Source organism: Rhinoraja longicauda, chromosome 16, assembly GCF_053455715.1.
Source record: "Rhinoraja longicauda isolate Sanriku21f chromosome 16, sRhiLon1.1, whole genome shotgun sequence".
NCBI lineage: Eukaryota > Metazoa > Chordata > Chondrichthyes > Rajiformes > Arhynchobatidae > Rhinoraja > Rhinoraja longicauda.
Window position 1 is genome coordinate 23,679,697 of NC_135968.1, and position 26,512 is coordinate 23,706,208.

At 42.6% G+C, this 26,512-nt stretch overlaps 1 protein-coding gene across 4 annotated transcripts in view; it reads right to left on the reverse strand.

Annotated features, from left to right (window-relative positions):
- Window positions 1-1,840: 1,840 nt before the first annotated feature.
- dennd10 (DENN domain containing 10) overlaps window positions 1,841-26,512 on the reverse strand; it is a 32,378-nt gene continuing 7,706 nt past the window's right edge. Inside the window, exons 2-10 of one of the 4 annotated variants that reach the window (XR_013548303.1) lie at window positions 25,564-25,760; window positions 23,616-23,695; window positions 18,345-18,493; window positions 14,198-14,309; window positions 13,125-13,225; window positions 11,952-12,059; window positions 9,297-9,391; window positions 7,291-8,158; window positions 1,841-2,734 (exon numbers count right to left, since the gene is read on the reverse strand). Coding sequence is in view for 2 of the 4 variants with exons in the window: in XM_078413426.1 (XP_078269552.1) it covers window positions 7,988-8,158; window positions 9,297-9,391; window positions 11,952-12,059; window positions 13,125-13,225; window positions 14,198-14,309; window positions 18,345-18,493; window positions 23,616-23,695; window positions 25,564-25,760 (1,013 nt within the window). In the remaining 2 variants the exon portion in view is untranslated. Of the gene's footprint in view, window positions 4,201-6,577; window positions 8,159-9,296; window positions 9,392-11,951; window positions 12,060-13,124; window positions 13,226-14,197; window positions 14,310-18,344; window positions 18,494-23,615; window positions 23,696-25,563; window positions 25,761-26,512 lie in introns of those variants that run through there. The other 3 variants (XR_013548302.1, XM_078413426.1, XM_078413427.1) reach the window with 3 other exon arrangements.

Sequence of the window (26,512 nt, forward strand, 5' to 3'; positions counted from 1 at the left end):
TCCCAAAATTCCTAATAGCCTCCTTCATGAATCCTTTCCTCCCTATCTCCCAGGACAATGGTGGAAGGCTACCATCAGCAAGACGACAGGTGTTGGCTCATCCTCTTGGATACAATGAGCCAGCTCTGGATCCCCAGGTGCACTCCACAAATCATTGTCAACATCTTGATAGAGCCTGCTGCCAAAATACAGACAACCCCTCGAGATGTAGAACTGCAGATACTGGTTTACCAAGGAAAGACACAAAGTAACTGGAGTAACTCAGTGGGTCAGGCAGCACCCATGGATGGGTGACATTTTGGATCAAGACCCTTCCGACTGTTCTGGGATACTGCCTGACCCGCTGAGTTACCCCAGTACTTTCATAGACAAACTCAGGTCTTCACACCAAAGTGGCTCAAAGCTCACTTTAACCCTGAGGCATAAGTGATCAATATCCATCATGCATTTCAATAATAGGCATACTTAAAGTTCCTTCTTTTCTGGTTGGTAGTTTCACTCTTTATTGAAAATGGCCCATGTTTCCAGTCTGAAGAAGGATCTTGACCCGAAACATCACCCATTCCTTCTCTCCAGAGATGCTGCCTGTCCCGCTGAGTTACTCCAGCTTTTTGTGTCTATCTTCGGTTTAAACCAGTATTTGCAGTTCCTACACATGTTTAATATGAGTGTCTGCTGTGAGTTTAAAACTTGAATGGGCAAAGAAAGCAAAAGTATCCGAGAGCCCTCTCTTCAATGTTTTAAGGACATTTGATACATCACAATTAACTTGTCTTATTTAGTAGAATAAGACATCATTTATACAAACAGTTTGAATGCGACTGTTACGGAGAATTAACTAGTCCAAGTGTCTTCTTGAAGCCTTGCAACAGATGTGCTTGAGGATATCTTCCTTTTAAATTAATTCAGACCCTCAATATTGTCTCATGGAAGGTAAGTTTAATCACAGACTATGTTCTGCTTTTAAAAAGTAATCACTAAATGAAATGTGTCTTAAAGATGTGAAAATTCTATTAAAATTCTTGGGTCGATTTAGAGCAACACCACCATTCTGCTGATTCTAAAACATTAAAATATTCAAAGGTTTAAGATAATTGAGAGAATGAAAAGCCTACCTCTCAGTTTGGAGTCTCATTATATTTTCTATCTAAACATAGCACAAAAAGTAAGGAAATTTGTGTTTGGTAGATTATTTCTTTGTTGTAACAATGCTTCTTGGCAATAAATCTTATACCGTTGGAAAGCCTGTTTATTTCCCTTTTAAATGGTGCCACATTTGTAAGGAACATGCATTTGTGGGATGAGCAGCAGAGCTGAGTATATGGGTTGCGCCCATGAAAAATTTGCCAAATCTTCTCTGCCAATGCCAAACAGCTTATTCTGCTGTTGCTATCGACTCTTGTTTTGAGCTTCTGGTACCCCCAGGTGCTGACAAGAATGGGATGCCATCCCACAACAGTGTGTGACCAGGCTGGTGACCATCATGAGGAGGAGGTGCCAGGCTGTTATGGCTGTGTATGGTTCTTCCACACGCTACTGTGGCTCCTGTTTATTAAATGAATAAATTGTTAAATTGCCAATATGTCTTGTTTCTTCAGACTTCAATCATCCAATCCACCAAACAACACCGAACAAGAGTCAATGGCAGAATAAGCTGTTTGGCATTGGCAGAGAAGATTTGGCAAATTTTTCATGGGTGCAACCCATATACTCAGCTCTGCTGCTCATCCCACAAATGCATGTTCCTTACAAATGTGGCACCATTTAAAAGGGAAATAAACAGGCTTTCCAATGGTATAAGATTTATTACCAAGAAGCATTGTTACAACAAAGAAATAATCTACCAAACACAAATTTCCTTACTTTTTGTGCTATGTTTAATAAGGTTGGAGGTGGCCTTTACTGGATTTGAAGTGAGATCTCTGCATAGACGTAATAATTTCCCTTAAGATATTGAGTTTGCCTCCAACTATTTTGGAAGTAGTTCCGAACTTCACCTAGCAGCCCATCCTGACTCAAGTGAGCATTAGCATTCAGTATCTGCAGTGTTTTTGGTTATCATTCCTGCAGGATTCCAGAATCATGATTAAATTAGCCAACAGGAAACATGTATATAAATCTGTTAAAACATAAGCTTTGTGCTTTAGAAACAAAGAACTACAGATGCTGGTTTATACCAACGATTGACACAAAGTGCTGGAGTAACTCGGTGGATCAGGCAGCATCTCTGGAGAAAAAGGATGGGCGTTGTTTTGGGTCAATAGTCAATTTTATTTGTCACATACACATAAATGTGCAGCAAAATGAAAGATTACCCACAGTCCAACAATAAGAGCAATAAAAATAAGCAATAACACACAATCATAAACCAACACCAAATAAAAAGAAACATCCATCACAGTGAGTCTCCTCCAGTCACCACCTCACTGTGATGGAAGGTCAAAATGTCTTTTCTCTTCCCCTGCCGTCTTCTCCTGCGGTCAGGCTGTTGAAGTTGCCACGTTCCAGGCCACGCCGGACGGTGAAAAGTCCACAGCGGACCGACCCAAGCCCCGCGACTCAGGTCGGATTCATGTCTGGAGAAGGGTCCCGACCCGAAATGTCACCCATCCTTTTTCTCCAGAGATTCTGCCTGACCTGGTGTGTTACTCCAGTACTTTGTGCCTAGCTTTAGGTTTATCACTGTACAGGTTTCAGACTTGGCTGTCCCAACAGCATTCCGTAAATTTGTTCTCTGGAATAAATTACGGTCATTATATGAAGGAGTTTATTTTCCACAAACAGCCATTGCAATTGATGTTAATTCGTGAGAAGTGTTAATGTGAGGACATTGTGTAAAGCTGGCAATGACAAGTGGCTATCACTTGCATATGGAGAAATAACTTGCCAATATTCAACGCTTGGAAAGTGAGTGAAAGAATGGGCACTTGGACACGAATTGCCAGACAACTTGCAAAATGTTCCCTTTAGTTAAGAAAAATTGGAAGACTCATGAAGTTCTTAAAGGGAACACAAAGCCCTGCTTTAAATAAACCAACTTGCCATTCCATTTCACTTCTTCTCAAAGCAAATGAACAACAGCTGGTTTCAAAAAATGGCAACAACGAGTGACAGAAGGATTGTATTACAGAAATCATTTGCACACATTGTCATTTCTATTTGAAATAGTTGTGGAAACTTAGGATTTTTTTTGGCTTTATATGGTTCAACAATAACTTATGAGGTGAGATGTAAAAAGATCATTTACAAATCAAGTACAATCATGCAAAAAATAAAAAGGAATTAGCAAAAGCGTTCTGAAACCAGATTATTTTTGTTTAAAAAGCTGACCACATGGAAAAGCAAAATCCTTGTTTTAAATGTTACTTTGCCAGTCCAATATTGGAAGGTCTGAGACATACAGTTACTAGATTAGTCTGGTTGTTACAGTTGTCCAAGACTAAACAGTGTTTTAAAGGCAGGATATTCATGCAATGAACATCAAATGTGTATCAACATGAAACCAATTCCTGCACTCTCCTCAAGACTAAACTAAAACTAAACTAACTAAAGACTTCAGGGGTTACTACATTCATATATTTCAAAACCTTCCTCGTTCTCTTGCAAGATGCCATAGAATTTACTGCACCAAAAATTAGCCATTTTAGTATTTATGGTCCTCATCAACATCCTTCACAACCCACCTTTGTTCAATCTCTTCATCATCTCACAACCATACTATCACAATGATCTACTCACAATGTCTGAAGAAGGTCTTGACCTGAATCGTCACCCATTCCTTCTCTCCGGAGATGCTGCATCTCCTGTTGAGTTACTCCAGCTTTTTGTGTCTATCTTCGATTCTACTGTCAAACTGATCTAGTGTAGGAAAGAACTGCAGATGCTGGTTTAAACCGAAGATAGACACAAAATGCTGGAGTCACTCAGCAGGACAGGCAGTATCTCTGGAGAGAAGGAATGGGTGATGTTGCGGGTCTGAAGAAGGTTCTCTCCAGCATTTTGTGTCTATCTTCTGATCTATCATTCCCGTATTAAAGAATCTCTCTGTGCTAGATAGGTGTGCAGACATTTTAAAGCTTTAAAAAATGTAAAGAATCTAATTTGGTAAATCTTATTAAAGGAAAGGAACGTACCTTTAGCTAGAGGAAACACAAAGTGCTGGAACAAACTGCTGGACCCATGCAGTGGGTCAAACTGCATCTGTGGAGGGGATGGACAGGTGACGTTATGCTTAGTGACCCTTCTTCAGATCAATTGTAATAGAGAGGAAAAAGTGAGGATGGAGCGCAACAAAGTCTGGCAAATGAACAGTACAGTGAGGGGAACTCATTAGCAGAGGGGTGGAGCAAGTGGCAAAGGAGACATAAGCATGTGAGATGAAGAGAGAAGAGGAAAGAAAGTGTTGTGTGGGTCAGTCGTAGAATTAGCTTAAGAGCTTGACTTTTAATTCCTCATCCACAATTTCATGCCTCAATCACGATTGACTGAATTTAAGAATCTGAAGCTGGTAGGGTCCTCTTTACATTTATAGATCGGGTTTTAATTACCTCATCCACTATATTAATTCAAGCAGGGATCATTGAGAACTGAGGCAAAGTCTGATAGGGAAGGCAACTAATTCCAAGCAAGGCCAGTAAATTGAGTTTTATGTGAAAAAAACGTTTCCTTATGTGCTGTATGCACGGTTGTGCAGTGGTAGAGTTGCTGCCTTACCGAGCCAGAGATCGGGGTTCGATCCTAACTACGGGTGTTGTCTGTACGGAGTTTATACTTTCCCCGCGTGCTCCAGTATCCCCCCCACACTCCAAAGACGTACAATCTAAAGATTGGCTTCGGTAAAGATTGTAAACTGTCCATAGTGTGTGTAGGATACTGCTGGTGTATGGCGATCACTGGTCGGCATAGACTCGGTGGGCCGAACGGCCTATTTCTGCGCTTATTCTATAAAACTAAACTCCAAGTTGATCTTTATTCATCAAGTGTTACCCATGCACTCACAAAGACACAAGTGCAGGCACTCAGACACACAGCTATGACCATTGGTGTTCTCTGTATGGGGTTGGTACATCCTATAACTGTGGGTTTCTGCTGGGAGCGCTAGAGTTTCATCTACTGATGTGCTTGTAGCTATCCCTTAGTGCGAGTATGTGGTAAGAAAAGACCAAAGAACCCATTTCTGATTTGTACAACTCAATGATTCCTTCAATGCTGAAATCTATTTTGTGTGCCGTAAAATCAAAATTATTCTTACAGCTCTCTCCTCTCCAAAATGATTCAAGTGCAGTCTTCAATAACTTAATCTTTTTGACACTGTGTATGTCTCTGCTCATTGTCAATGCATTTACAGAGTTCACACGTCAGCCTGATCCTCTCTATGCGATTACAATCGCTGTTACTGAGAGAAATGGAGCTTTGTATCTGATGAATCATGGCATTCATGACAAGCTTAGGCTTGGAGCAGAAATAGGTTCTATGCTACATCAGCACGCCTGTGCCTGAGGACTGTAATGCATATAATATGTAAGCATTTTATTCCAAGGAGCAAATAATAATTTATTTACCTCAGAATTCATTAAAATTAATGAATTCAATTAGAAACACTTTCTTATCAGTTCTGTACCTGGGAGATCGCTTGAATACATTGTCTCACAATTTATTTTCTAGCAATGTGATAAACAGATACATAGTTAGAAAGTACACTGGAATTTAGAAGGATGAGAGGGGATCTTATTGAAACATATAAGATTATTCAGTCTGAAGAAGGGTCTCGACCCGAAACATCACCCATTCCTTCTCTCCCGAGATGCTGCCTGACCTGCTGAGTTACACCAGCATTTTGTGAATAAATACCTTCGATTTGTACCAGCATCTGCAGTTATTTTCTTATATAAGATTATTAAGGGATTGGACACGCTAGAGGCAGGAAACATGTTCCCAATGTTGGGGGAGTCCAGAATCAGGGGCCACAGTTTAAGAATAAGGGGTAGGCCATTTAGAACGGAGATGAGGAAAAAACTTTTTCACTCAGAGAGTTGTAAATCTGTGGAATTCTCTGCCTCAGAAGGCAGTGGAGGCCAATTCTCTGGATGCTTTCAAGAGAGTTAGATAGAGCTCTTAATTATAGCGGAGTCAGGAGGTATGGGGAGAGGGCAGGAACGGGGTACTGATTGTGGATGATCAGCCATGATCACATTGAATGGCGGTGCTGGCTCAAAGGGCCGAATGGCCTACTCCTGCACCTATTATCTATAGTCTATAGACATTTTAAACCATAATTTAGTATGCCATGTATTGACTTAGTCATAATCATATAATTTTGTATATTATATATTGACTTAATCACAGAGTCATATGGCAGGGAATAGGGAGATAGTCAGGAAGAAAGATTCTGTGGATTTCTTCAACCACCTCCTCCCACCCACTTCCACCTATATTCCTTTCTCTGGCTTCACATTTCATGCCTCTTCTATTCGTACCTTATCTCACATTTTTTGTCTTTTCATCTATTGCCTTTATCCAACCATCTGCCAATAACCCCTCCTCCCCCCCCCCTCCACACAGACCAAGTGAATCCACCTATCACTTGCCAGGCTTTGTCCTGTCCTCTACAATCAGTCAGAAGAAGGCCCCTGATCCGAAAAGTCACCTATCCATTTTCTCCAGAGATGCTGCCTGACCTGCTGAGTTACTCCAGCACTTTGTGGGTTTTTTCTGTGGATTTTGATGGCCAAATAACACAGAGCTACTGACCAATTGGGCAAAAGCTACCAATGTCACCAATGACCCAGGGAACTGATCGCAATGAGCAATGTTTACCATGTACCAGTCAAGGTATTTGACACAAACACAAAGCTTCCATGGGATATGGTCTTGCACCATGGTCACTCAATGACCAAGTGAACTGATGGCAAAAAACTTGTTGAACACAAGTTCATGCACTGGTTAGCCTCTCACAGTGGTGTTAAGGAGCCCCAGGATTTTGACCACCGAGTGATTTGAAGTAACCTTCTAGGTTGAAGGGTTCGAAGGTTTAGGAGAGGATGTTGAAGAATAATGGACAGGTAAATAACAGGCACATGGTTATGATAATAAATCTTTACAATAGTAATTCTTATACTGTAACCCAAAATTGTTCCAAAGCATAATTTCAGAGAAGATAACTTAGTTTGCAAGAATTTGTGGAACTATTTCTCCAAAAGAGATGTTCAAGTTTTGGAATATTTGGACCTGCGTGTGTTACTATTAATTAAGAATGCCATGTGAATATAAATGTCAAATGCACCCACTGACCTAAAAATTCTTCAGTACTTGTTAGATTGGTTGGACAAAACACAAAGTGCTGGAGGAAGTCAGCAAGTCAGGCAGCATCTGTGGAAGGATTGGACAGATGACATTTTGGGTCGGGTCCCTTCTTCAGACTTTATTGTTTTACTCAGGATTCCAGCACCTGCAGTTTCTTGTGTCTCCGTGTTCGGTTGTAGATGTGAAATGGCCCACTATTTTTTTTCCCCCCGAGGTCTCATTGTGATGAAATTCCACTCTGCACAAGATTCCTTGTGAGTGTTCAATCAGGATTTCACAGTTTGAATATCTTTCTTCTGTGTGATCGGCTGCCAGGAGAGAGATGAGGGAGTGCTGGCTTGGTGTTGCAGGAAATCATGATCTTGAGGTGCTGAAGGATGTGACAGAGAACTGCTATGAGGGACAAATGTTTTAACTGGTTAAAAACTTTGAGGTCTTCAGAAGAAAAATATGTTTTTAAGATCAAAGCAAAAAGCAGCCGGTTCTTTGAATAGAAATATTTTCATAGAAAATCAATGTCCATGCAGGGATTCCATTTATCGTACATCACTGAGAGGTCAGAAGTGAGATGCCTGGTGCAGGTTCAATTTCAATCATTTATTCATTTTGCCACCAGAGCTGTTCGGTTGGTGGGTACTTCTCTGTTGATTGATCTTGGTCCACTGTGTGGAAGGTAGAACAGTGGTCAGATCTGCAGCATTTGTTCAGCAGCTGCCAGGTGATACAGGAAGCTCTCGGTTGCGGGTGGAAAACGCCTCTCCTTCAGGATCTCCAGAGTGATCTTGGATTTCCCCTCCTCGTCTGGCCCGAGTGAGGCTAAAGTAGTCAGTATTTCCTTTGTTTTATGTGAAATGTCCTGGATGCAACAATGGAAGTTGAAATCATCATCAAGGTGAAAACATCTGATCACTTGTACATCAGGTGATACTAATAAGTATCACAGTCATGGAGTCATAGGAAACAGGTCACTCAGCCTAATTCAGCAATGCTGTCCAAGATGCCCCATCTAAGCTATTCACGTTTGCCAGCATTTGTCCCATATTCTTCTCGATCTTTCCTATCCATGTACCATATCCATGTACCAGTCCAGGTATATTTTAAATGCTATTATGGTACCTACCTCAACAGTCTCCTCTGGCAGATCAAAAAAAATTGCCCCTTAATTTCTTGTTAAATCTATTCCCTTTCAACTTAAACCTATATCTTCCAGTTCATGATATTTTTACCCTGGGAAATTTCCCTTATTAATTTTGTTGTACCTGTTGCAATGACAATAAAGGAATTCTATTCTATTCTATTCTATACACCTCTTATAAGATCACCTCTCAGTCTCCTCTGCTCCAAGGAATAGAGTCCCAGCCTGCCTAACCTCTCCCTGTAGCTGAAGTCCTTGAATCCTGGCAACATCCTTGCAAATCTTCTCTGCACTCTTTCCAGCTCAATGACATCCTTCCTATGACAGGGTGACCAAAACTGAACACAATACTCAAAATGTGGCCTCACCATCATTTTTTGAGATTTAGCTCCACATTGACTATTCGTCTACAACAAAGTGAGCTATGGATGGCCGGACTCGCCTGAGACCAAGTGTTTGGAGCCCCTGAGAGAATCAATGGATGTGGGGATCAGGCTGCAAGGTGAACTTCAACCACAGAACGAGTCATAATCGCACTGAACACCAGAATATGCTTGAGATATGTGGCCCTTTGCTTCTATCTTATGCTCTCATGCCCTTTGAAAGCCGGAGAGTGAAGCAATGTGGCAATTACACTAGCACAAGAATCCAGGCCTTCAGAAGAGGGAGAAAAAAGATAGCATGCATAGAATAACACTCCAGTCCGAAACAAACCAATGGATTCTATCAACATTACCCATGACCTGAGTATGTGGACATTTAAGGAATAAAATAATTACAAGTAAATGTGGCCACTGGATGACACAATCATTGGAGCCTCTCAGAAGAAATGCAGAGAATTTCATGACTAAATAATCACCTTAATCACTTGTCCATCTGATTTCTCTGGGTCACCAGCTGACTGGACAATGAGCTGTCCTATATCTTTCTGCAGCTTCCCCATTGTCATTGTTTCTGTGAGAGAAAGAGTTAAATAGGTACATGTTTCCATCAACCAGTGACAAACATCAAACATGGAATGCTGAGGCTTCATAACGCACTGGTCAGACCGCATTTGGAGTATTGTGAGCAGTTTTGGGCTGACTGAGGAAGGAAGTGATGACTTTGGAGAGGGTCCAGAGGAGGTTTACAAGAATGATCCCAGGAATGATTGGGTTAACATATGATGAACATTTGGTGGCACTGGGCCTGTACTCACTGGAGTTTAGAAGGATGAGGGGGGACTCACTGGAGTTTAGAAGGATGAGGGGGAACTCACTGGAGTTTAGAAGGATGAGGGGGGGGACCTCATTGAAATTTACCGAATAGTGAAAGGCTTGGATAGAGTGAAGGTGGTTCACTAGTGGGAGAGTCTAGGACCAGAGGCCATAGATTCTGAATAAAAGGACGTACTTTTAGGAAGGAGATGAGGGGGAATTTCTTTTAGTCAGAGGGTGGTGAATCTGTAGAATTAATTGCCACAGATGGCTGTGGAGGCCAAGTCAATGGATATTTTTAAGGAGGAGATTGACAGATTCTTGTTTATATCATATCATATCATATATCTACAGCCGGAAACAGGCCTTTTCGGCCCTCCAAGTCCGTGCCGCCCAGTGATCCCCGTACATTAACACTATCCTACACCCACTAGGGACAATTTTTACATTTACCCGCCAATTAACCTACATACCTGTACGTCTTTGGAGTGTGGGAGGAAACCGAAGATCTCGGAGAAAACCCACGCAGGAAGGGTGTCAGGGGTAATGGGGTGAAGGCAGGAGAATGGGGTTGAGAGGGAAAGATACATCGGCTAAGATTGAATACCGGAGTAGAATTTATGGGAGGAATGGCCTAATTCCTAGAGCTCATGAAAATATTGATAATATCAATATTCACCTATCTTTCATGAGAATGCTCACAGTGAGTCAAATGATTGATAACATGATTATTGCCAACAAAATGTCACATGTGAAATGGGATATATATGATACCAGAGTGGCATAAAAATCACATTAAAATTACAATGAATTTGTTGAATAAATGCTAAACTCCCAAATCTATGAATATCTTCACATCGATCTGTTGTGGTATCAATAACTATAAATTGGATAAACCCAAAGCAAGACATTTTTTAAATGAAAAATAACAGGGTTATACCATCATCCAACAGAAAATAAATCATACTTGAAACAAGATACTTCAGTATTATGGCAATTTGTTTATTTTACGCTTAATCTGTAAACCTCAAATTGCTTCAATCACTAAAAGAGCCAATAACAAAACTGCACCTGATGAAATTTAAAAGTTTAATTTAAAATATTCCATCCAGAAAAAAAGCTTTCACGGCATATTAAATAATTTAACTGCTGCATGAAATCTCATTGGTAACACTTTATGCAAGGACAACAGCGATTTGAATGCATGAGGTACTTTTAACAAGGTAAAACTTGGCAAGGCATTTCATATTTGAACACAATTTGTCACTAAAAACATATTGTTAAAGCGTGTTAATAGCTGAATTACGGACGTAGACTATAAATTTGAGTTTAATTTATTGTCACGTGTACCGAGGTACAGTGAAAAGCTTTTGTTGCGTGCTAACCAGTCAGCAGAAAGACAAGACATGATTTAATTGAAGTATAGATACATGATAAAGGGAATGATGTAATATAAGGAAGAAAACAAAAGAGAACAGAAAAAGTTGAAAGGTTTGGGGAGGTAATTCTAGAAAGTAGTCATTAGTAGCTGAAGGCATGGGCACAGAATAAAATCTGGGAATGCACAACAGGGTGGGACAGTGGCACAGCTGGCACAGTGGCACAGCTGGTAGAGCTGCTGCTTCACAGCACCAGAGACACAGGTTCCATCCAGATCTCAGGGGCAGCTGTGTGGAGCTTGCATGTTCTCCCTGTGACTGTGTTTCTTCTGGGTGCCCCAGTTTTCTCCCACATGTCAAAGACACGGGGGTTTGTAGGTTACTTGGCCTCTGTAAATTGCCCCTTGTGTGTAGGAAGTGGATGAGATAATAGGGTAACATAGAACTAGAGTGAACAGGTGATCAATGGGCTGTACGTTTCCATGCTGTATCACTAAACTAAACTAAGGACAGAATAGGAGCAAACAATATAGGTTTGGAAGAGGTTAAAGAGTAAGGTCATGAACAAGGCCGAACATTTTAAATTTGAGGTTTGTTTAAAGAGATACAGCATGGAATTAGGCCCTTTGGCCCACTGAGTCCATGCCGACCACCGATCACTCGTACACTATTTCTATGTTATCCCACGTTTGCATCCAACACACTAGGGACAATTTACAGAAGCCAGTTAAGCTACAAACCTGCACATCTTTGGAATGTGGGAGGAAACCCAAGCACTCGTAGAAAACCCACGTGGTCACAGGGAGAACGTACAAACTCCGTACAGACAGCGGAGTCAGGATCGAACCTGGGTCTCTGTCACTGTGAAGCAGCATCTCTACCGCTGCGCCACTGTGCCGCCATTGGGAAACTGGACTCCACTGATAATGCCAATGATACCTTTAGCATGGGGTGCGATGATGATCTCACTTTCCACCAAATTCACAAACACATCGTAGATGTCTGGCCGGTCAGTCACCTTTAAGTCTGTGAAACCTGCCACGTAACCTGTGTGTGAAATGAATAGGACATTGCACCACTTTGGTTAAGACGCTTTTGGAATCTGGTACACAGTTTTGTTCACCCCATTAAAGGAAGGATGTGAATGCTTTGGAGAGGGTGCAGAAGAGGTTAACCAGAATGCGAACCAGAATGTCCAACCTCTCTTTATAACTAATACTGCTCCAACCTGGATTAGGGGAGTGTTAGTTATAAGGAGAGGTTGGACAAACTTAGATTGTTTTCTCTGAAGCATCAGGGGTTCAGGGGAGACCTGATGGAAGTATATAAAATAATGGGAGGCATAGATAGGTTGGATAGTCAGTACCTTTTTTCCGTAGGGTGGAAATGTCAAACACTAGAGAACATTGCTTTAAAGTGAGAGGGGCAAAACTTAAAGCAGATGTGCGGGGCAAGTTATATTTACACAGTAAGTGGTGGGTGCCTGGAAAGTGCTGCCAGGGGTGGTGGAGGAAGGCAGAAATGATAGTGGCATTTAAAATGCTGTTAGATGGGCACGTGCATATGCAGTGTGTGGAGGGATATGAATCATGTGCAGGTCGAGGAGGTTCATTTAACTTAGCATCATGTTCTGCATGTATATTGTGGGCTGAAGGGCCTGTTCTATATTCTACATATAAACAACCAATAAAATTGTTTCCAAAGTCACGAGATGTTTTCTTCACAAAATGTTGGAGTAACTCAGCAGGTCAGGCAACATCTCGGGAGAGAAGGAATGGGTGACGCTTCGGGTCGAGACCCTTCTTCACCCGAAACGTCACCCATTCCTTCTCTCCCGAGATGCTGCCTGACCTGCTGAGTTACTCCAGCATTTTGTGAATAAATCGATTTGTACCAACATCTGCAGTTATTTCCTTATGTCACGAGATGTTTGTTGTCCATTATGGAGGAAACCAAATCGATGTTTATTGCAAGATTAATGAACACCCAGAGTCCCGAAGGCACCTTGAAATATGCCAGATGTGGGAAAAAAGCTTTTCCCATTGCATTCTCAAATTGGATTAGCTATTGCAAAGGATTTCATGCAGATTGGGGAAAAAAAAGTACCCCTACCAGTGCAAGTTTTCAATGCCTCGAGCTCATCTTGATTTAAGTGCATGTAAGGATGAAGTATGGACCAGTCCTGCCGATGCCAAGTTAATGTGGGCAATGTCCTGGAATATAAAATATGAAATTAACATCTCCAGCATAGATATGCAACATTTCTGCCAATGCACTCAAATGTCAACAACCATGTTTAAATGTGAACATAAAACTGTTTCCTTCTCCTTGGTTTTTTTCTGGCACCCCACTAATGCAGAGGTCAAGGATCCATAAACAACAACCGGACAGAATTTTCCCTGCCTTAATAGAAACATAGAAAACATAGAAAATAGGTGCAGGAGTAGGCCATTCGGCCCTTCGAGCCTGCACCGCCATTCAATATGATCATGGCTGATCATCCAACTCAGTATCCCGTACCTGCCTTTTCTCCATACCCCCTGATCCCTTTAGCCACAAGGGCCACATCTAACTCCCTCTTAAATATAGCCAATGAACTGGCCTCAACTACCTTCTGTGGCAGAGAATTCCACAGATTCACCACTCTCTGTGTGAAAAAAACCTTTTTCATCTCGGTCCTAAAAGACTTCCCCCTTATCCTTAAGCCGTGACCCCTTGTTCTGGACTTCCCCAACATCGGGAACAATCTTCCTGCATCTAGCCTGTCCAACCCCTTAAGAATTTTATAAGTTTCTATAAAATCCCGCCTCAATCTTCTAAATTCCAGCGAGTACAAGCCGAGTCTATCCAATCTTTGTTCATATGAAAGTCCTGCCATCCCAGGAATCAATCTGGTGAACCTTCTCTGTACTCCCTCTATGGCAAGAATGTCTTTCCTCAGATTAGGAGACCAAAACTGTACGCAATGCTCCAGTTTCTATTTCCATACAATTCTTCTCCATTTGGAGTGCCTGAACAATGTCTATTTATATTGAGGTGAAGAAGCACGATTTAATTGCCCAGGGGCAAGGACATCTCAAATAGTTCCGACAGCTCAAAGAAAAAGATTAGGCAGTATGAAATATATAATGCAACCACTGGAGAACGCAGTCTGCCCACATTTGTCTCCTACATGTTGGATGTACCTGGAAAATTCCTGCAAAGCTTCAATGCGAGGATGGTAGACCACAATCCTTTTCCTCAGCATCAGTCCTGTGTACAGAATAATAGTTTCCATTCCAAACTGATTCACTATATCTGGAAAGAAAGAAAATTTCATTGAAAACAAACACTTTCTCATGTGTCTTGCATGATGGACAGTGTGGAGAGAGTGTCCAGCTTCAAGTTTCTGGGCACTCACATTTCGGAGGACCTGACATGGTCCAATAACACTGCTGCGCTGGTCAAGAAGGCGCAGCAACGACTGTTCTATCTGAGAACACTGAAAAAGTCTGGTCTACCCCAACAGCTGCTGACGACCTTCTACTGCTGCACCATAGAGAACATCCTAACGCATGGCATCCCTGTGTGGTATCTCAGCTGCATGGAGGCAGAGAGGAAAGCTCTTCAGCGGGTAGTCCATAGATTTCAGAAGACTATCGGAACACAGCTACCATCCTTGGAGGACATCTACAACACACGATGCCTCAGAAAAGCCACCAGCATTCACAAAGACTCCTCACACCCCTGCAATAGTCTGTTCGAAATTCTACCATCGGGCAGACGCTACAAGGCCTTCTATGCCCGCACCTCCAGACTCAAGAACAGCTTTATCCCCAGGGCCATAGCTGCTATGAGGCGGATGGTCACATCGCACAGTGAACCGGCACAGACCTACTTGAACTTTATACTGTTTTAAATCTGTTTCTAATTTTGTTTCACTGGGTTGTATAAATTTATACTGATTAGCTAATTAATTTATTGCATCGTATGGAAGGCGCATTCCCAATCTCGTTGTTCTCCTGTACAATGACAATAAAGATATATTGTATTGTATTGTATTGTAGAAGGCTTGCTCGTGTAAAACACTTAATAGTCAGAAATACTAAACCCTGGCAACTGAAGAAGTGTCCCGACCTTAAATGTCACCGCTCAATGTTCTCCAGATTCGGTGCCTGATCCGCTGAGTTATTTCAGCACCCTGTGTCTTGTTTTTGCAAACCAGCATCTGCAGTTCCTTGCCAAATCTTGCACCATTGCCAAATCTGTATTGAGTGTGAGTGTGACAACAGTAACATCCTCCACTGCTCCCATATTAAACTTGAGTGAACTTTGCTGCCTGTGAGAGAAAATTGCTCGAGAGTTCCAAATTATCACCCTCTATCGAGACGAACTGACCAAGAAGGCGGTGGAGTGTGGAGACTCTGCGTGTTTGGCCCAGATGAACATCTGCTTTCATCCATTCACGCAAACAAAAACTTTTCACTGCCACTCGGGACACGGGACAACAATAAACTAAACTAAACTAAACAATGTCTGAATCTGTATTGACATTGCCTCAGCAATGTCTATTAGATTTAGATTTAGATTTAGAGATACAGCGCAGAAACAGGCCCTTCGACCCACCGAGTCCGCGCCACCCAGCGATCCCTGCACACTAACACTATCCTACACACACTAGGGACAATTTTTACATTTACCCAGTCAATTAACCTACATACCTGTACGTCTTTGGAGTGTGGGAGGAAACCGAAGATCTCGGAGGAAACCCACGCAGGTCACGGGGAGAACGTACAAACTCCGTACAGACGGCGCCCGTAGTCAGGATCGAACCCGAGTCTCCGGTGTTGCATTCGCTGTAAGGCAGCAACTCTACCGCTGCGCCACCGTGCCGCCCAATTAATAAAATATTAATATTTTCCACTGTGGTCCCAGGTTTGTGTCCATCAGGGATATCTCATTTCAGTTAGAGACTCTGAAATCCCAGGGAAGAATGGTTAGCAGGGAAATGTTGGAAATTTTGAAGAAATAATGAATGTGCTCCCTGTTTCTAATTTGCTATCCAGTTTGGAATTTATATACATGGATGCCTAATGTGAATTTAGCTCCTGCCTAAATTACGATATAAACTTCAAAATTATGAAACTGTAAAACTGTAAAAATTATGAAACTGTACTATTTAATTTAATGTCATCTATATACTAAAACTCTCATTTGTTATCTTGTTTGTGACGAACTGCAGCCAAAATGGTACACGATAGCGCCACAATTTTAGACCCACTTTAGTGATAATGCAAGTAGTTTTATTAAAATCGGTGTTATATTTTTAGTTATTCACATTTTAAAGTTTAAAAGGAGGGGAGGGGGAGGAGAGGAGGGAGGAGGGAGGGGGAAGAGGGGAGTGGGGGAGAAGGAGAGAGGGGAGGGAGGGAGGAGAGAGGGGAGAGAGGGAGGATAGGGTGCTGCACCAATGCAGATGTTTGGGCCCAACGGGTCCACTTTGTCTAGTATTATATAAAAGTCATAACTTTATTCAATTCTGTGGGGAAAACTGCTAAGTTTAGGTTTATTATTGTCACGTGTACCATCGTACAGTGAACATCTTGGTTTTGCATGCTGTATAAACAGATCAGATTTTGGTGCAGCGGTAAAGCACCAGGTTCTGTCTGTGTGGAGTTTGTACGTTCTGCCTGCGACCGCATGGGTTTTCCCCGGATGTTCCCAGTTTCCTTTCACTCCAAAGACGTACAGGCTCGTATGTTAATTGGCTTCGGTAAAGATTGTAAATTGTCCCTAGTGCGTAGGATAGAGCTAGTGTAGAGATTGCTGGTCGGCGCAGACTCGGTGTGCCGAAGGGTCTGTTTCCGCGCTGTATCTTTAAACTAAACTAAACTAAATATACCATCGATAAACACAACCAAGTCAAACTCAAACACAATAGATAAAGCAAAGGGAAGATAACGAATGTACAAACACTTCTTGCAATTTTTTCCCACATGTTGTGTACAGTTTTATCTCAATACTGCATACATTCAGCATACATTCTTTTGCACACTGCCTTTCATTGTTCCGATCCAGGCATATCCAGGCATGTTAGGCTTGGTTGAATGGCATGGCTCCAGAAGTGTTGAGTCTGGAGTTCGGATTAGAGTCTGGGATTGGGTGGGCAGGACAAACCTCAGGACTTGCTGAGATAGAGACCAGAGACCCTAAGAGTGGTTGGGAGAGCCCCAGAGGTGATGAGATGGAGGCCAGAGACCATGGAAGCAGGTATGGGTCACATAGTCATACAGTGTGGAAACAAGCCCATCAGCTCAACCTGCCCACACTGAGCAACATGTCCCATCTACACTGGTCCTGCCTGCATTGGACCCATATCCCTCTAAACCTGTCCTATCCCAGTACCTATCTAAATATTTCTTAAACGTTGTGATAGTACCCGCTTCAACTACCTCCTCCGGCAGCTCATTCCGTACATCCATCACCCCTTGTATGAAAAAGTTACCTCTCAGGTTCATACTAAATCTTTCCCCTCTCACCTTAAACCTATATTCTCTGTTTCTCGATTCCCCGACTCTGGGCAAGACACTCTATATGTTTACCCACACTATTCCTCTCATGATTTTATACACCTCTATAACATCACCCCTCATCCTCCCGTGCTCCAAGAAATAAGAGTCCTAGCCTACTCAACCTCTCTTATAGCTCAGGCCCTCGAGTCCTGGCAACATCCTTGTAAATCTTCTCTGCAGCCTTTCCAATTTGACAGCATTTTGCCCGTAACATGGTGCCTAGAACTGAACACAATTCTCTAAATGTGGCCTTGCCAATGTCTTATACAACTGCACATAACCTCCCAACTTCTATACTTAATACTCTGACTGATGAAGGCCAACGTGCCAAAAGGCTTTTCTGAATCTGGCTGACTATGGTACGTTGATATCGCAGAATTAGCTATTTCCTTGATTTCCATGCTTTAGGTGAGGCCTTATTCTTACCAATAATCTATATCAATTCATATCATATCATATCATATCATATATATACAGCCGGAAACAGGCCTTTTCGGCCCTCCAAGTCCGTGCCGCCCAGCGATCCCCGCACATTAACATTATCCTACACCTACTAGGGACAATTTTTACATTTACCCAGCCAATTAACCTACATACCTGTACGTCTTTGGAGTGTGGGAGGAAACCGAAGATCTCGGAGAAAACCCACGCAGGTCACGGGGAGAACGTACAAACTCCTTACAGTGCAGCACCCGTAGTCAGGATCGAACCTGAGTCTCCGGCGCTGCATTCGCTGTAAAGCAGCAACTCTACCGCTGCGCTACCGTGCCACTGTGCTTACCTTTGATGGATCCTGCAAGATATGCCTTCTTTGCATCATAGTCCTTTGTAAAAAATGATCCGTTCTCTTCACTTTGACAGATGCCACTTGTAAGAACAGAAATGTAACCTTCCGTAATTTTGGCTGGATCACCATATTTCATGTGGGTCCTACAGAAAATGAAAATGATTACATTTAGAGCCATAGAGTTATAGAGTGATCCAGTGTGGAAACAGGCCCTTCGGCCCAACACCAGCCAACAATGTCCCACTTGCCTGCGCTTGGTCCATAACCCTCCAAACCTGTCCTATCCATGTACCTCTCTAACTGTTTCTTTAAACGATGGGATAGTCCCAGCCTCAACTACCTCCTCTGGCAGCTTGTTCCATACACCCACCACCCTTTGTGTGAAAAAGTTACCCCTCGGATTCCTTTTAAGTCTTTTCCCCTTCACCTTGAACTTATGTCCTCTGTTCCTCAATTCCCCTACTTGGGGCAAAAGACTCAGGGCATCTACCCGATCTATTCCTCTCATGATTTTGTGTACCTCTATAAGATCTCCCCTCATCCTCCTGCATTCCATGGAATAGGGACCCAGCCTACTCAACCTCTCCCTATAGCTCACACCCTCTAGTCCTGGCAACATCCTCATAAATCTTTTCTGAACTCTTTCAAGCTTGACAATATCTTTCCTATAGCATGGTGCCCAGAACTGAACATAATATTCTAAATGCGGTCTCACCAACATTTTATACAACTGTAACATGGCCTCCCAACTTCTATACTCAATACTCTGACTGATGAAGGACAAAGTGCCAAAAGCCTTTTAGACCACCTTATCTACCTGCAACTCGACCTTCAAGGAACCATGCATCTGTACTCCTAGATTCCTTTGCTCTACAACACGACCCAGAGACCTACCATAAACTGTGTAGGTCCTGCCCTTGTTAGACGTCCCAAAATGCAACACCTCACACATCTCTGTATTAAATTCCATCAACCATTCCTCTGCCCACCAGGCCAATCGATCCAGATCCTGCTGCAATCGTTAACAACCATCTTCACTATCTGCAAAACCAGTAACTTTTGTATCATCAGTAAGCTTGCTAATCTTGCCCTGTATGTTCTCATCCAAATCATTGATGTAGATGACAAACAGTAACGGGCCCAGCACCGAACCTTGAGGCACACCACTAGTCACAGGCATCCAGGCTGAGAAGCAACTTTCCACAACTACCCACTGCTTCCTTCCATGGAGCCAATTTGCTATCCATTCAGCTATCTCTCCTTGGATCCCATGCGATCTAACCTTTCAGAGCAGCCTACCATGCCGAACCTTGTCGAACGTCTTACTGAAGTCCATGTACACAACATCTACAGCTCTGCCCTCATCAACCTTTTTGGTCACATCTTCAAAAATTTCAATCAGATTTGTGAGACATGACCTCCCACGTACAAAACCATGCTGACTATCCCTAATTAGCCCATCCAAATGCCTGTATAACCTATCCCTCAGAATACACTCCAGTAACTTACCAACTACAGAAGTTAAGCTCACCGGCCTATAGTTCCCGACATTTTCCCTGCAGCCCTTCTTGAAAAGAGGTACAACATTTGCCACCCTCCAGTCTTCCGGCACCTCTCCTGTATTTAAGGACGACTCATAAATTTCAACCAGGGTTCCCGCAATTTCCTCTGGTTTCCCACAATGTCCTCAGATATATCAGATCAGGCCCTGGAGATTTGTCCACCTTCAAACACGACAGTACCTTCAGTACTTCTTCGACGGTAACCCTGACTGCTCTCAAGACACTTCCAGTATCTGCTCCAATTTCTTCCGTTCTACTGTCTTTCTCCTCGGTAAATACAAAGGAGAAATAGTCATTTAGAACCTTGCCCATCTCCTGTGGCACCACACAGAGGTGACCGCTTTGATTCCTGAGAGGTGCCATTCTCTCTCTAGTTACCCTTTTCCCCCTTATACATTTATAAAATCTTTTGGGATTGTCCTTAATGCTACCCGCCAGAGCCATCTCCTGGCCCCTTTTTGCCTTTCTGATTTCCTTTTTTAGTTTACTCCTTAGTTCCCGAAATTCTTCCATGGATGCCCTTGATCCCAGCTGCCTATACCTGTCCCATGCATCCTTCTTGTTTTTGACTAACGTCTCAATTTCCCTTGTCAGCCAAGCTTCCTTACGTTTGCCTGCTTTGCCCTTCACTCTAACGGGGATGAACACATCCTGAGCTTTCTTCAGGACACTTTTAAAAAACATCCCACTTGGCCGATGTTCCTTTCCCCTCTAATAACCTGCTCCAGTCAACTTGATCGAGACCTTCTCTCATACACTCAAAGTTGGCCTTATCCCAGTTGAGCATTTTAACACGTGGACCCTCTCCGTCCCTATCCATATCTTAAACCTAATCGAACTGTGGTCACTGGTCCCAAAAGACTCCTCCACATACGCTTCATTAACTTGCCCGTCCCAATTTCCCAATACTAGATCCAGCGTTGCCCTCTCACATGTGGGGACCTCCACATACTGCTTAAAAAAACTCTCCTGGACACTTTTGAGGAATTGCACCCCATCTAAACCCTTCACGCTATGATTTACCCAGTCTATGTTGGGAAAGTTAAAATCCTCTCTTACAACAACCTTATTTGACCTGCAGCTGTCTGCAATCTCCTGGCACATTTGTTCTTCTAATTCCTGTTGACTATTCGGAGGTCTGTAGTACATCCCCAACAAGGTGATCATCCCTTTCTTGTTCTCAGCTCCACCCATATAGTCTCACTGGATGAACTGTCTGTAATGTCACCTCTGAACACAGCCGTGACATCCTCCCTAATCAACAATGCAACCCGCCTCCTCTTTTTCCCTCACCCCTGTCTCTCTTGAAACTCCTGTACCCCGGAACATTGAGCTGCCAGTCCTGCCCTTCCCTTAACCAGATTTCAGCCATGACTTCAATGTCGCAGTCGCTCGTATCTATCCGTGCCCTAAGCTCATCTGACTTACTCGTCAGGCCCCTTGCATTAAAACACGTATAGTTTAAGCCAACCCTCCTTCCTCGCTATCTGCCTTTTACCTGACTAACCTTTCCCACACCACCCTCCATACCAACTTCTAGCCTCTCATGTGCCTCTGTCCTGCACGAGATCCCAGCCCCTTGCCTATCTAGTTTAAACCCTCCAGTGCAACTTTAGCAAACCTTCCCACTAGGATGTTGGTCCCCCTCCAGTTTAGGTGCAACCCATCCCTTTTATACAGGTCACCCCTGCCCCGGAAGAGATCCCAATGATCCAGAAATCTGAATCCCTGCTCCCTGCACCAACTCCTCAGCCACACATTCATTTCCCCTATCTTCCTATTCTTACCTTCACTAGCCCGAGGTACTGGAAGCAATCCAGAGATCACTACCCTGCAGGTCCTGCTTTTCAGTCTTCTTCCCAATTCCATAAATTCTTGTTGCAGAACGTCCTTCCTCTTCCGACCTATGTCATTTGTGCCAACATGTACAACAACCTCTGGCTGCTCCCCCTCACTCTTGAGGATGCCATGCAGCCGCTCCGAGACATCCTGGACCCTGGCACCAGGGAGGCAACACACCATCCTGGAGTCTCGCCTCCTGTCGCAGAATCTCCAATCCGCACCCCTGACGATGAAGTCTCCCACCACTATGGCTCTGCCTGACGTCACTTTTCCCAACTACGATCTTAAATTAATTCCTTGGAAGAAATATCTGCGATTAATAACTGCAGGATTGCAGAAATATACCACTTCCTCTCGTTCAAAATGACCTCCTTTGAAATTGGAACCATTCCAACGGTTCATCTTTCTAAATGGCAAAAGCCTGTTAATTGTCAGGCTTAGTTAGGTTCTTGACTTTTATATTGAGCCTTCCTTATATCACCAGAATAGTACATTTCAAACTAGATTTTATCAATCAAGCACTCACTGTGCAACTGCAAAAATATAAAATGCTAAAATACTAAAGAGGGGTATACTGTAGGAACGATCTGCAGATGCTAGTTTACACCAAAAAGACACAAAATGCTGGATTAACTCAGTGAGTCTGGCAGCACGTCTGGAGGGAAGTAATAGAATCTTTGTAAAAGATCTTGATCTTCTCCTGGCCAGTGAAATGTGGTGAGGAGATCAGTCTCCTTGTGGGATTAGCAGTTCCTACCTCGGTTTTACCTAGATAGAGTGGATGTGGAGAGGACGTTTCCAGTAGTGGGAGAGTCTTGGACCAGAGGACATAGCCTCTTTAGGGTGGAAATGTGGATACATTTCTTTAGTGTGAGGGTGGTTATTCGGTGAAATTCATTGCCACAGATGGCTGTGGAAGTCAAGTCTTTGGCTATTTTTAAAGCAGAGATTGATATCTTCGTGATTTGTAAAAAATGCCAATGATTAAGGGGAGAAGGCAGAAGAATGGAGTTGAGAGGGAAAAATAGATCAGCTATGTACGAATGGCAGTACATACCGATTGGCCAAAAGGCTTAATTCTGCTCCAATGTATTATGGTGTCACTGGGAAACCTATAAAACAGCAGTTAATTTGGTAAAATGCCTAATTTAACTGTAGGAGTCCTGTCTCTCTCTGGTAGGACTCTTGAACACCTCAATACCCTTTGACGTGAATTGGATACACTGAATGCTGGTGATGGATTAAATATTTTTTTCTGCCTACTAAGTGTTGAAATAGGTTGGAGAGATGGAGGGGAAGGGGGTGATAATCATGCGGAGTGTTTATTTTAAAGCTAATGTTTCTTTAGAGTTTGATTATACTGGCAAAGCATGGAGAGCAAAGAGGAAATGAGTGTTCTGACTACAAATCAAAATTAAAAACACTTGGCGTTGGTTATGAGAGGCTGGGTGATACTGAACATTCTATTGAAGGACTTCTCTTGGTCATTAAAGAGTGCTGAGGGGCCAGTCACTTTGTGGTGAGAGCAATTTCTTCCCCAGTTTCACTGGGAAACAATATATTATTCCGTCCAACATTTATTCTTCACCATCCAGCAAAAATACAGATCATTTGAATTTTGTCCCATTGCTATTTTTGGACAGTTCTGTGTGCAATTTGGCTGCAATTATTTCCTTCATAACAGCAATAAAGAAAACACATCTTCAGCTGTAAATGTGTTCTCTGGTGTTCTGTCATTTTTGGTCTTGACCCATTGATAATATCAACCGTGCCCAGCAAAGTAGGAGACTGCTCCACTTGTAAAACCCATACTGATTCCATTCTCATAATGTGCACAGTTATTGAAGAATTTGAAACTCACCTACATAACACTCTCCCAAATGCTGCATATTTTTCTGGGTTAAAATCTTTGGCAGTTAGCACGATAGAGAAATGAGTCACCTGTGATTAGAATGAAGAATAAAATACTGATGAGCATTGAGCATTGTCACTGGAACATTCAAAACACAATTTTGTTTTCTGCAAAATACATCAGGGTTTTGGAGTGAAAGCTAATGTAACAAGTGTTTCTATATTTATATTAATTATTGCAGGGTATTTACAAAAAAATGTACAGAGGCAAAGGTGGCATTTGAATGGAAAACAAACCTACATGTTAATATCATTAGGAACTACAACATCCAATCAATTGGGATCTCCAGCCACTGCCTTATTCACACTCACCACCACTGAAACACATGTACAGATTATGACATACCTCCAGATTCAGGGACAGCTTGTTATCGGGCAACTGAACCATCCTGTCACCAACTAGAGAGCGGTCCTGACCTCCCATCCACCCCACTGGAGATCTTTAAACTATCATGATTCTAATTTTTTTGGACTTTATCTTGCAGTAAATGTTATACCCTAATCATGCATAGCCTATCGCTGATTAAATAGCATGCAACAAAAAGCTTTTCACTGTTCCTTGGTACACGTGACAATAATAAACTAAACTAGACATCTTCATATTTATCTTCTTCAGGCGCCTTTGTAGATTCTAACAGTTTCTAAAACAGCACAAAGCCCACTAATTCTATCTAACTCCTACATGGGTATTTAATTTATTTTTTTTCCCACTCAGAAAAGATCTCTATCATCACAAAATCTGTACCTTGGTTCAACTGGGCAGCAAAGATATCCCAACAATTGTGGATGATGAATGCTAAATCATGACAAAGCATTTTATCGATTATTTAACCTCCATTCCAGTAAACCAACAGATTACTAAAGACCATTGTTGTACAAATGCCACTATCCTTTCGTATAACAAAGTGGACTTGAAAAACAACTTAGTAAATGCATGAGTACTTCTATATCCAGTAGCAGTTTTGTGCCTGTTTTTTACAAAAGTGTACTAAATAAAAATTGAAAATCTGTTCCACATGTGTAACCACATTTACTCCAGTCATATTCTCTCATCCAAAGTTAGTGTCTGATAATCAAAGAGGTAGTAGTGATCCATTTGCAATCGGAAGCTTTTCAGAGTTTATAATTTGAATTGAATGTTGTTTTCCTGCATGCTGTGACGTACAGGTCTTCCACCGATTTTCCAGCAACTGGTTGTTCGGGACCTCCTTTAATCTGCATAAAATTACAGGAGTGCAATTGAAATCCATCCCGTAAGCCCCCGGAAAATGTGGCACCTAGGCTGGGTGAGGCGGCCAATCTCGACTTCATCAGGACTTTCGCGGCCGATCGGCGGGATGAATTTGCCACCTGCACCCGGAGCTCCAGAACTCCAGCCCTGCCGGAGGCAGCAGATTCATTCCCATAGCCGACTTCCGATGCCGACTTTGCGGGTCAATATCTCAACCCCCTCGGTGGACCATTCCAGTAGCGTTTGACTCCTCTCAGAGGCTATGACCTCTGTTGGTTCAATGGTTCTCTATTGTCACGTAAGCACTGCGCAGTGAAATTCTTTTTGCATAGCACGAGCCGTCAGATTTTGGCCGATGTCTTGTCCATGAGCTCAGTGTACTTGAGCGGCCCCCATTCCAGGTAAGCCCGAGGCCACTGCAGGGCCTCCTCTGTCACCCTCAACCACCTCGGCCTACTAACAGAGGTCCCTCTCCTTGTCTGGCCACCTTTGTGTCCCGGGAGCTCCTCCTGCAGCCGGCCTTGATGGTGCTGGAGGCAGTATCTTGGTCCCTCATCACTACCTCATCTGAGTTAACCCGAGAGCGTCCTGAGGAGAAGGTCAATTGGCCCATGGGAAGGAATTACTTTTGCATCATATTGAAATAATTCAGGATAGCATTACGCACCTTAGATAATGCGGTAGGATCCTGGACTTGAGTGGTTGTGATATAGTACCAAGTTCTTTTGAACTGGCCAAATACAAAGATAGGGAAGACGTCATTTTCACCAGTGAGAGAGCATTTCCTTAAAAGCAGCTCTCGGAGTTCTGCTGTAATGGTGGGGTAACACCACACCCACAGTGCATCGCCGTTGGTGTCTTTTTCTAGAAAGGAATACAATGTCCATGAGAGGTTGAAGAGCAACTATAAAAGTACAAAGATGTACTCAACACAGGGCTGATAGCAAATTAGCCTTTGAGATAACATTTAGTTTCGTTTATAGACACAAAAAGCTGGAGTAACTCAGCGGGTCAGGCAGCATCTCTGAAGAAAAGGAATAGGTGACATTTCAGGTAGAGTTCCTCAGACTCAGGGGAACGAGAGATATAGATGGTTATATAGAGAGATATAGAATAAATGAATGAAAGATTTAGTTTAGTTTACTTTAGTTTAAAGATACAGTGGAGAAACAGGCCTTTCGGCCCACCGAGTCCACGCTAACCAACTATCCCCGTACACTAGCATTATCCAACACTCTAGGGACATTGTACAATCTTTACAGAAGCCAATTAACCTACAAATCTGTATATCTTTGGATTGTGGGAGGAAACCAGAACACCCAGGGAAAACCCAAGCGGTTACCAGGAGAACATATAAACTCTACAGACAGTACCCATAGATCGGATTGAACCCAGGTTTCTGGTGCTGTAAGGGCAGCAACTCCACCGATGCACCACCATTCTGCCCATTTCTTCCCCTTTGATTATATCTTTAAAAATTGATATGCTGTCAAAGACCAAATATTGATGACAACAGTTTGACGTTTAGAATAATTATTAACTCAATTTTCATACATAACTATGAAGCGCACAGCTTAATCTGTCACACCACTCGAGCTTGCTTGGGTTGTCAGAGT